This window comes from Gymnoscopelus braueri, assembly GCF_963280865.1.
Source record: "Gymnoscopelus braueri genome assembly, chromosome: 11".
Classification (NCBI taxonomy): domain Eukaryota; kingdom Metazoa; phylum Chordata; class Actinopteri; order Myctophiformes; family Myctophidae; genus Gymnoscopelus; species Gymnoscopelus braueri.
The window spans coordinates 3,813,190-3,825,880 of record NC_137613.1 but is presented as its reverse complement, the minus strand read 5'-3'; the positions used below and the strand labels follow the sequence as shown (position 1 = coordinate 3,825,880).

General features: G+C 40.5%; 1 protein-coding gene across 10 annotated transcripts in view; it reads right to left on the bottom strand.

Annotated features, from left to right (window-relative positions):
* The window catches only part of LOC308094996 (NACHT, LRR and PYD domains-containing protein 3-like), a 569,186-nt gene that overhangs the window by 9,817 nt on the left and 546,678 nt on the right, over nucleotides 1-12,691 (bottom strand). For all 10 annotated transcript variants that reach the window (XM_080441836.1, XM_080441845.1, XM_080441837.1 and 7 more), the window contains one exon: nucleotides 1,390-1,563. In XM_080441836.1, coding sequence (XP_080297962.1) covers nucleotides 1,390-1,563 — 174 coding nt within the window. The remainder of the gene's footprint in view (nucleotides 1-1,389; nucleotides 1,564-12,691) is intronic.

Below are 12,691 nucleotides of genomic sequence, written 5' to 3'. Positions count from 1 at the left end.
GGTTTTGGACTAGTGACTTAAGAGGTGAAAAGGAAAGAAGAAAGAAAGAAAGAAAACAAGAATACAACAAGAATACAACAAGAATACAATAAAACAAGAAAGAAAATAAAGACATATTCTTAAGATAAAGTTCAGCTCACTTCTCTATAGTTAATATATTTGCAGATTTTAATACAATGCTGTTACTACCATCAAACACTCAATATATATCATAATATACTGATGACATTAGGGATCCCCATATATGGGCATAAAATAAATGCACAAAATCTCTGTACATATGTATGTATTTATTTTAAGTACGTCTGTAGTTCAGGTATCTTGAGAACTGTCCGATGGACCAATGTCAAACTTGGCAAATGACCTGAGTGTATTCTTATGTCCAGCCCCTTTCGGGACCCTGTTTACCTACTCTGTTTACTCTGTTTTTTTTGTATTTAGGAAGGCGGTATCCAGGGTCCCTTGACGCTCAAACCACTCTCTCTCGTACTCGCGGCTACCATTGTCTGGTCTCGGGCAAATATCTCGTCACTTAGAAGTTGCAGAGATTTCTCAAAGGTTAGGTAACCCTAACCCTAACCCCAACTGCAGTAGTATGACGCGGAAAGCTGCATTAATCGGCGGGGATCGGCGTTGCCGTTATTTTTTTTTTATAATTTTGTAAAACTTAAGCTCCTCTCTCACACTCTTCTCCAGTTCCCATGTCCCGCCTCCCCACGTTGTGATTGTCATGCAAGCATGTACGAGCTCGGCTAATCAGAGCCAGTAACGTAGGACGTGCAGCCCGTGCGCAAGCGAAAATGTGCGGGTTTTGGGCGGATTGTGTTTTTTTTGTTACTTTATTTGGGTTTTAGGGTTAGGGTGAGCTTCCAACAGTGTATTGGGGTGAATTGCCTCGAATATATTTGCAGTTCCATGTAAGCTGGTGAATCTCTGGGAAAGTTGCTGAGAGGCAGAGAGGAGGAGAGACGGAGAGGCAGAGCACATAAAGTGTGTCTAATTCTAATATAAAGGTCCATGTGATCTGACAGCCCGGGCCCCCCTGAGTCCCGGGCCCGTAGGCCGCCTACCTGGCCTACCCGGACGCTCCGCCACTGCCTTTGTACCTGCACAACTTTTTAAGGGTGGTCATCTAGTGAAATCCCTATTACTGAAATGGACACTTGCACCCATTAATATCAATATAAATAATCAAAACTAGAAGATTATGAAGATCTGATAAAATACCTCCAACAATGATAGTGTAATTTTGTATCTCAGCATGGCAGGACATGGAGGTAGGCTTAGGTTCCCATGATATCTTATTAATACATTCTCAACACAGCATTCATAATATATTCACATAATACAGTACATAATAAAACAGAATTGATAAAAAATGTATCTTACCTTAAAATCTCCAGTCTACAGTGCAGACTCTTCAGTCCAGCAGAGAGCAGATCCAGGAGTCCTGAGTCCAGGTTGTTTTCACTGAGGTCCAATTCTCTCAAATGTGAAGGATTAGAGCTGAGAGCTGAAGCCACAACTTCAACCTCTGTCTGTCTGAGGTTACAGCCAACAAGTCTGTAAAAACAGATTAAAAAAGAGACTATCAAAACAAATTATACCTAGTTCACTGTCATGGAAGTTAACTAAGAGATCTCCTACTGTATCTAGTTATACAGACATAAACAGTTTAAGTATGATCAGAGAACAGGGAAGTAAACAACAGATGAAAAGTTAATGTAATGTAAGTAATCTGAGTAACCAAGCTCACTGTTTAAAAAGCCATCCTCTGTAAACCCCTTCACTAATGGTATGGTCCATTTCTCATATGGTATGGTCTGTTTTCATGGTAGAATAACTCATAAAGAGGACACATATGAATAGTTTGAGGACTTGAGTTCTCCTGTTGTTCTGTGTGTATTAAGGTTGGGGTCGTCTGTCGGCGATTGGATGAGTCGAATTGATGTTGGTTACCTTCATGTTACATGTGTGCACTTCACCTACAGTATGCTGAGTATACTAATATAGTTTTGTCTTCCATTAAAGGAATATTTCACCCAAAAAAATACTTTTTCCCTATCAATTAAACCTTGAATTCATGGAGATTTGAGTTGTTTTGTATTTGTGACATTCCTGAGCCTAAATCCAATATCCTACTACTTTAATTAAAATGCCCACGCTGTGGTGTACGTCCCGGGTTGGTCAGCACACGAGGTCTCCACTTGCCTCCAAACTTGCCACAGACTATTGATCAGGGCTCTGGCTAATGCCTAGGCGTCTTTCCCCACCTTCAATGCACTTACATATTGTACAGTTAATATAAAACTACATTATTTTTATTCAGGCACATTTTAGCCACTTTTTTTTTGGCCGCTAGGCCCACCCTACTGCACATGTGTGACATAGGCTCAGTGTCCCATAAAAAGGACAAGGACTGACAGATAGAGATCTCCTTATATGGCCATATCAGTTGGATCACTGGTGCACCGTAGATGTGAGGGCCACGAAGCGGCCCCAACCTCTAGTTTGACTAAATGACATTAATAGGAAACCAATCTTAACAAGAGCAAAACCATATTTAAAACATTCTCTTTAAACCTAGATCATCAGTAGGCTCATAGTGATTACACTGTGAGAGTTGTTTTGGAGTTTATATACTTTTCTTTAATATAGAGCATTGGTTTTCTACCACAGCAGACACTGCTAATATTCTATTTTGGCTCAGGAATGCAACCAAGAAAAAAAAGGTCTGAGGTGGGGGGAGGGGCAGAGTGTGGAACGGTCAACACCACTAGACGTCACAGAAAGACTGAACAGAGGAAGAGAGCAATGTTCAACCAGCAGTTGAAGGTGTGAAATGAATAAAGTGAGAATGAGCAAATACATGGCATATTTACTATTTGGTGGAATTCATCATCTGATACACCTGATTTGTACATGACGTACAAATCAAGGCTTTACACAGCCTTTCCTGAATCAGACATGGCTCTTTATTTACAAACAAACCTACACTAAAGAATATAGCAGAAATGTTAAGAGCTGTGTGAATGAGGCCCATTGAAAATAACAATTATCGTGTCCTTTTTATTTTAACTACTGAGAGGATGGTAATGTCAGTGGGTTCAAACCACTGGTCTGGTGGGGGTAACCAGCAGGGCTTTTAGACTCTTAGTTTAGTTTTTACCTTAGTTTAGTTTTTTACCCTGCTTTATTGTGGTCTGGCCTTTATTTGCACATACACACAATACCACTAGTCACTATTTGAGACACAGACAGTTTTATTGGAACCTTTATGTCAACCTTAATTTCAAATTATAGTGTTAACTGTAATGTCAGATTGACTCTAGGATTTTTCTATTCACTTGACTACTAACCGAGCCTTTCTGCAGTTCCTCACAGCTGGGATCAGTCTCCATCGCCCCCCCTCTGATGTGTTGTATTTGTCCAGGTCCAACTCTTCCAGAACCTCCTCAGACATCAGCAGCATGGCGGCCAGAGCTGAACACTGGCTGTCAGACAGTTTCTCCTTTGATCCGTTCAGGTACTGTTGGATCTCCTGATGTAATGAGTGGTCGTTCATCTCCATCAAACAGTGGAAGATATTGATACATCTGTCAGGAGAGACACGATCAGTGTTTATCATGCTCTTTAGGTTCTTGATGGCTTTCTTGATGCTCTCTGGACTGTTCTCTGTCTGACCCAGTAGGCCTCCTAACAGACTCTGGTTGGACTCCAGTGAGAGGCCATGAAGGAACCGAACAAGTAAGTCCAGGTGGCCATTTTTACTCTTCAGGGCTTTTTTCATAGCAGCTTTCAGGAAGTCGGAGAGGGAGCTGTCACTCTTGTATTTTGCATCTTGCAGAAATGTCCTCAGTACCTTCATGTTCTTCTCTGTGAAACAATGGAACAGGTAGACTGCAGCCAGAAACTCCTGGATGCTCAGATGAACAAAGCTGTAGACCGTTTTCTGGAAGAGCACACCCTCTCTTTTGAATATCTCTGTGCACACTCCTGAGTACAGTGAGGCATCTTTCACATCAAGACCACACTCTTCCAGGTCTTCTTGGTAGAACAGGATGCTACCTTTCTCCAGATGTTCAAATGCCAGCCTGCCCAGCTTCAGAAGAACTTCCCTGTCAGACTCCATGAGCTGCTGTTGATTCACCTCATGTGTCTCATCATACTTCTTCTTCTTCCTCTTTGTCTGAACCAACAGGAAGTGGCAGAACATCTCAGTCAGGGTCTTGGGCAGCTGTCCTGTCACATCTGTCCTCAACATGTCCAGCAGAACGGTAGCAATGATCCAACATAATAGTGGGATGTGACACAGGATGTGGAGGCTCCTTGATGTCTTCATGTGTGAGATGACTGTGCTGGCCTGTTTCTCATCACTGAATCTGTTCCTAAAGTACTTCTCCTTCTGTGGGTCTGTGAACCCTCGCACTTCTGTCACCATGTCAACACATGCAGGAGGGATCTGATTGGCTGCTGCAGGTCTGGTGGTTATCCAGAGGAGAGCTGAGGGGAGAAGATTCCCCTCGATGAGGTTTGTTAACAGAGCATCCACTGATGATGTCACTGTGACATCAGAAACAATGTCATTGTTTTTTTGTTTGTTTTTTTGGAACAATGGAAATCTGCTTTCATCCAGACCATCAAAGATGAAGCCAACTTTCCAGACAGCAAGCTGCTCTGCTGTAACCTTCTTTAACGCTGGGTGGAATTCATGGATCAGCGTGAGAAGACTGTACTGCTCATCTCTGACCAAGTTCAGCTCCCGGAATGAAAAGGGAACCAGGAGATTTATATCTTGATTTTCCAAACCCTTTGCCCAGTCCAGAGTGAACTTACGCACAGAGAATGTTTTTCCAATGCCAGCGATGCCCTTGGTCAGAACTCTTCTGATGGGTGTCTTTCTGCCAGGGAGGGGTTTAAAGATGTCACAGCAGTAGATTGGTGTGTCATGGAAGGTCTTCATCTTGGAAGCTGTCTCAAGCTGTATCACCTCATGTTGGCTATTAACCCCTTCACTCTCTCCCTCTGTGATGTAGAGCTCTGTGTAGGTGCTGGTGAGGGAAGTTCCAGACTCTTCTGTCATGTGATCTTTCACATCATCAAGACTGTTCAAACTGCTCTTATAATCATTCAAATCAACCAGCAGACTGACATCTGAAATGAGAAAAAAACATGTGTTTTAAACATTCAGCGCACAATTTGTTAAGAAAAACACAAGACCAGTTGTTTTTGTCCAGAGTTTATAGTTGTTTAGCTTCATTATTTGCACTTAGTTATTGATACAGACACTAATTTGAACATTTAGTCTGACTATGATTTCTGCAATTTAAGTATTCCATTTATTATCATGCCATTTTAATTAGTGCAAATTCTGTCAGTCTTACTTTGTCCAGGTGTGGTTTGATTGGGTGACTTCTGTCCAGGTGTGGTTCTGAATGTCTGTCCACACTGGGGACAGCCATAGTGTCCTGTTGGAGCAGACTGGTCCCAGTATGAGGTGATGCACTGTCTGCAGAACCAGTGTCCACAGCTGGTAGAGACTGGATCTGTCAGAACCTCCTCACACACTGAACACCTGGACGCCTGCTCTGTCACAACACAACCACTCCTCTTCCTCTCTCTGTGGAGATGAAGACAATGTATTACTATATAAGAGTCTTGTAATAATATGTACATATAATATGACATTTAACATTATTAATATGCATGTATGTATGTATGTATGTATGTGCATGCATGTATGTATGTATGTATGTATGTATGTATGTATGTATGTATGTATGTATGTATGTATGTATGTATGTATGTATGTATGTATGTATGTATGTATGTATGTATGTATGTATGTATGTATGTATGTACATAATATCCACGTCTGACATGAGGATATGTTCACACTGTATTGTGTTGGTATACAATAATAGTCTCTACTCTGTCATGGACTCATATAGTTTCATAAACCTCCCTGTAAGATATAAATGGTGCACCACGTCTACTTCTTGACTGCTTAAGAAGTATCACGTTTTTGTTCATTTGCTGGTCAATTTAAACTCAAACTAGTTGTAATAGTATCCTAGATGTTGCTACAATAACTACTGGTGGTGGTGGGGGGGGGGGTCTCCTGTATCGTTTTGACTTGGCACCTAAGCAGCTGTATTTGCGAACGCAGCGGAAGGAGGCGCGCAAGTGGAGCTTACTATGAAACCCTGCTCGGGTTGTGTCTCTCTCTGTGTCTCTCTCTGTGTCTCTGTGTGCACTGCCTGTGTGCAGCTCCTCTGAGATAAGTAAATGTCCAATTTAGACGTACCATACATCAAATGAAAGGTCTTTGAAAACTGAACACACCTGTCAAGGTTGCGTTTAAGCCCGCCCCTTCCCCCGGAAGCCACGCCCCGGAGAAGGCTCCTAAAAACTCCCCATTGAAACCCCATGTTAAATGAAAACTTTTTCTACCCCCGCTAAGTGGGGGTCTACGAACAAATAAATCGGGCTCGGATTTTGGCTCCGCCCCCCGGAAGTGGGTGAAACAGGCACTTCAAACACTTTGTTTAATTGTTCAAAAACATTCAAACTTTTTTTTGGGTGAATTTGTATTTTTCTAAGATGCTCCTTTTAACGCAGATTGTTTTGGTATTTTTTTTTATTATTATTTTTTGGTTACTTAAAAAAAAAAAAAAAAAAACTTTTATTTACATTTGTTTGCGTTCGCGCGTCTTACTTGTGTCAACAAGTTGGAGACATGAGAGTGATTTCTGACAGACAGGAGAGACTGTGATAGACACCTCAACAAGATGACATAAAAGCATGAATATTATAATATAATGACACTGAAATATGAGTCACCCAACATTTTAAAAGGGCAAAGGTGACAGGGTATTGTATTTTATTGGCTGTTGCTTAGTGTGTGTGTGTGTGTGTGTGTGTGTGTGTGTGTGTGTGTGTGTGTGTGTGTGTGTGTGTGTGTGTGTGTGTGTGTGTGTGTGTGTGTGTGTGTGTGTGTGTGTGTGTGTGTGTGTGTGTGTGTGTGTGATAACCCAGACATCTTTACATCTTTGACAGCTAATACACCAGATGTTGTTGTGGTGAATGAAGAGTCCAGGGAAGTGTCTGTGTTAGAGATAGCATGCACCTTTGACCTTAGCCTAGAGGAGGCCTTTATGACCAAGGCCATTAAATACCAACCACTCCTACATACCATCTCGGAGCTGGGCTATAGGTGCAGACTATTGGTTTTTAAATTCGGCAGCCTGGGACATTATACCCACAGACTAGTTGTTAGAGGGCTTCAACAACTTAGGATGCCCAAAGGAGGCAAAAAGGCTGGCAAAGTATTGTGCTGTCTGCTATAATTGGCAGTCGTATATATGGCGGAGACGCTGTTACTTATACCCGTAGAGTACTGAGTGACATGCCTATTGTATCATGAAAACATATGCCATGATTTTGTGAATGTAACCCTAATGCACCTATAATATTTGTGTCTCTGTATGTATTATCCTTTATGTGGACATAAATAAATGGTTAAAATGTGTGTGTGTGTGTGTGTGTGTGTGTGTGTGTGTGTGTGTGTGTGTGTGTGTGTGTGTGTGTGTGTGTGTGTGTGCGTGTGTGTGCGTGTGTGTGTGTGTGTGTGTGTGTGTGTGTGTGTGTGTGTGTGTGTGTGTGTGTGTGTGTGTGTGTGTGTGTGTGTCGAGTTGCAAAAATCAGAAGATGATATGCCCTAGTTCATATATATGAGTGATCTTACTTTGTGTTTGAAGGTCCAGGTTCATTTCTGAAGTTCTCAGGTAAGCCCATTGACCAGTCACTCTTCATAGACACACAGCTGGGTGTTGGAGACTCTGGTCTGTGGTGAAGACTTCTGGAATCATACAAATGTTTTATAATTATCATTTGAATTGAAAAGACACTTTGTTGCAACTACTCCTGATAATACTTTACAGTGTGGCTGCATAACAGGGTTTTCTGTACAGTAGGTCTGTCCCCTCAAAAGTAGACCAATCACAGCTCATGATGCTACATGCATGACATCACAAAATGTCATGTACTGGGGCGGCAGTGGCTCAGGGGTAGAGTGGCCGGATGGGAACCATGAGATTCATTAAATGACATAAGGTGCTGCATTCGAGCAAGCCAGAGAATCTTAATGAAATTCTGCATTGTAATAAATTGTCATAGTGTGTGCATGTTGAAGATAAAATCTCATAAGAGAATCTAATAAGATTGATGATGCTGAATGATGCTACAAGAAGATTGTTTAAGATTTTAAAAATCCTGTAGTGTGAGTGAAGCTTTATAGTGTTGTTTATATTGTGTAAAAGGATTCACATACTTTGTGTGTGGAAGTCCAGGTTCTTTACTGAAGGTAGGAGGTTCATCTTTAGACCAGTGACTCTTCATAGACACATTGCTGGGTGCTGGAGACTCTGGTCTGTGGTGAAGACTTCTGGAATCACACAAATGTTTTTATAATTATCATTTGAATTAAATAGACCGTTTGTTGCATAAATATCCCCAGGAATTATTTACAGTGTGAATGCAGAACATGGTTTTCTGTACAGTATGTCTGTCCCCTCAAAAGTAGACCAATCACAGCTCATGAGATGCATGACTTCACAAAAAAGAACCAACTCAGTCTATGAAATACTTAAATACCTGGTGAACTTAAAGTGAAACTCATAAAGAGCATGATATTTGGATCACTGTTGATAATTGTATTCATTTTATGTTTTCATTTCTCTCTGCACATCTTAGTTTCACCAACATTGTTGTTTTAAAGCAATTGCTATTTCCATTTAGCCAAATGAAACAGACATCATCACACTCAGAGATAAACAAAAGCAGCCAGTCTGTACAATGTGACTTCACCACTAAACACCAGATGAGATTTGTGTGACTTCCTTCAGAAACTACACACACCAGGGGCCAACATTATAAATGGCCCGGTTGACCGGATGTACCTTTTGAACTGTCAGGCCCAGCAGAACACACCAAGCACTTGCCCCGTGGGGCCAGTGAAAATAATGCCTTGAAAATCAAATTGAAACATTTAACATCTAATAATAACTTCACATAATTTCCCTGTAGTACTGTATTTTTTTCTGTGGAATCGTCTCAGTAATTACCGTTAAAACATAGTGTTACGTGACGTGAGCCCGAACTTGTAGTTCACAGAGATCAGTGACCTTACTTTGTGTTTGAAGGTTCAGGTTCATTTCTGAAGTTCACAGGGAAATCCTTCGACCGGTCACTCTTCATAGACACACAGCTGGGTGCTGGAGACTCTGGTCTGTGGTGAAGACTTCTGGAATCATACAAATGTTTGATTTGTGTGAGCGATCGAGAGACAAGGAGACATATGAAGTGAATGAGAGACAGACAGTCTGCAAGGAGATGTGAAGTGAATGAGAGACAGACAGTCTGCAAGGAGACAGATGTGAAGTGAATGAGTGGATTTTTGGCAGCGGTCCAACGTGTCTTCTCAGACATATCACAACCGCTCATCACTACTGCAAGTTTAACCATCTGCGCAGCTCAGTTTGTAGTTTACATCTAAACATCTATAGTCAGCTACTGCTTCTACATGAGATCAAAAGAGATTAAATGACATAAGGTGCAGCATTCGAGCAAGCCAGAGAATCTTAATGAAATTCTGCACTGTATTAAAATGTCATAGTGTGTGCATGTTGAAAATAATCTCATAAGAGAATATAATAAGATTGATGATGCTGAATGATGCTACCAGAATTAAAAATGGTTTAAGATTTTTTTAAATCCTGTAATTTAAGTGAAGCTTTATAGTGTTGTGTACATTGTGTAGGAGGATTCACATACTCTGTGTGTGGAGGTCCAGGTTCATTACTGAAGTTAGGAGGATAATCTTTAGACCAGTCACTCTTCATAGACACACAGCTGGGTGTTGGAGACTCTGGTCTGTGGTGAAGACTGCTGGAATCATATACATGTTTCTATAATTATCATGTGAATGAAGAAGTGAATGTGTTAAATATTGGTTATTGTTACCATTTTACATCTAAATGGGAAAATGTTTTGAGTTTTGCCTCACAATATTGCATCAACAAGAAAACAAAACAAAAATGATTCTTTTTTTATGAAAATAGAAACAGTAAAGTTTGACTAAAAGTACAGTGGTAGTGTTGTGTATATTGTATAAGAGGATTGATATACTTTGTATCTGGAGGTCCAGGTTCATCACTCTTCATAGACACAGATGGAGGCTCTGGTCTGTGGATGAGCTGTTTGTCAGTTCCCTCCTCCTCTCTCTCCTCACAATGACTCATCTTTGGTCTTTATTAAACCTGTCAAGATTACAGTCAAAATAGACCAGAAAACAGTAAGTGTTTGCACAATGTGCGCACACGCAGCTTTTTTCCCTGTTTGTACTCCACATCTACTGCTATTCTACATGAACGTAGTTCCTGTGGTTTCCTCAGTCAGCAGGTGTCACCTTTGTCTCACACACACACACACACACACACACACACACACACACACACACACACACACACACACACACACACACACACACACACACACACACAAAAAACTGTATCAACAGATGAATTTACCCTTTCAGCAAATCTAATACTTTTTTGTGATAACATGCAAAATCACACTAATGTGAGGTGGATCGAAAATAAATGAACAAAGTTTTAAAAAGATTAAATCCCTTATAACCATGGATTATTAAAATAACTGGATGAGGCGTGGGAAATGGCAGCCTATTCATTTCAATGAAATGTGCTTGCCTTCATATTGTAGATCTATTTTCCTTTCAATGTGCATCGGATTGATGCATTTATCTTTATATTGTGCTACAGTCTCACAAAATCCAGACTGAAACAATAAAAGGGCAGAGAATCATGTCATTAGCTTATATCAATACAAAGGCAGGTGATAAAGTCACTGAATATAAACTATAGTGAATGCAGGAAGCTTTGCTCTTGTTCTATGTTTCCTAAAGATGGAGATAACAGCAGTACTGGTGCTTCAGAGCCCAGTGCACAGAGCTACTGGCAGCTACAGAGAAAACTGTCTGCAGTAAAAACTCATTGTTATAAGATCCATTTATTTGCATATTCCCAAGATTTCATTATTAACCCATTAAGACCGGGAACGCATCTCTTTCATTTAAGATTTCTTTGGCTATTCAAAAATAGCTCATACTTTTTTTTTTATTTTTAATCTTGGCACATTTGTGCAAATCTTTGAATATATATACATTTTTAACTCAAATCTTTACTTTTGCATGGGGGTCCCTGGGACAATTTATTTTTTAGATAGGGGTTGGCAGCCAAATAGGCTACATATAATTTTGCGTGTAGCGCTGATGTAGGGCTGGTGTAGTGCCCAGGATCACTTAGGAAATTGGCACCGGGTGAAAAAAATGGGTTAAAAAAATCGCGGGATAAAAAAAAACAAAACAAAAAGATGTTTGCTTTAAAAATATATATAAATTCAAAGATTTGCACAAATCTTCACGGTTTTAAAATAAAATAGCAGATCTACAAGCTCATAGCGCGGCACTCGGTGCCGCGCTATGAGCTTGTATATCTGCTATTTTTGAATAGCCAAAGTATAAATAATGGTTAAAGTGGTTAAAATGACAGATGGCTTTCCCGGTCTTAATGGGTTAAAGCAGTAAATTGTATTCATTATTATTAACAGCCTCTGTGGGTTCAGAGAAAACTAATGGAGGCTGAACCTCCTAAATCTAGGTGGTTTAGTCAAATGGTCTTCAGATTGATTTGTAAATTATTAAATTTTATAGACTTTTATAGACAGCCTTACAGAAACATAGTAAATAAATAGTACAAATACCGTAAAATACCAGTTGCACAGTTATAATGACATTCCATAGTTTGTTGCATTCAGGGATCAACATTATAAATGGCCTAAAGCCCTGGAAGTCCTATTTAAACCCTCTGGGCCGACATAATGTACAGTATCTTGCTTGGGCCAGGCACCAAAAGAAATCATAACACAGATGTTGGTGCTTCATTTGAATGCTATTCAAAATCCTGATTTGTCAGTTTGCCCCCGGTGTTCCAACATGGACATTACAGCCAACAGAAGCATGACTGTCAACAACACTACTGCTCTGACAGCAGAATGTAGGCTACTGTTAGCATGTTAGCTTAAACACTGTTCAACAACACTACTGCTCTGACAGCAGCATGCAGGCTACCGTTAGCTTGTTAGCTTAAACACTGTTCAACAACACTACTGCTCTGACAGCAGCATGTAGGCTACCGTTGGTTTAAACACTGTTCAACAACACTACTGCTCTGATAGCAGCATGTAGGCTACCGTTAGCTTGTTAGCTTAAACACTGTTCAACAACACTACTGCTCTGACAGCAGCATGTAGGCTACCATTAGCTTGTTAGATTAAAAACTGTTCAACAACACTACTGCTCTGACAGCAGCATGCAGGCTACCGTTGGTTTAAACACTGTTCAACAACACTACTGCTCTGACAGCAGCATGCAGGCTACCATTAGCTTGTTAGCTTAAACACTGTTCAACAAACACTACTGCTCTGATAGTAGCATGCAGGCTACCGTTAGCTTGTTAGCTTAAACACTGTTCAACAACACTACTGCTCTGATAGTAGCATGCAGGCTACCGTTAGCTTGTTAGCTTAAACACTGTTCAACAACACTACTGCT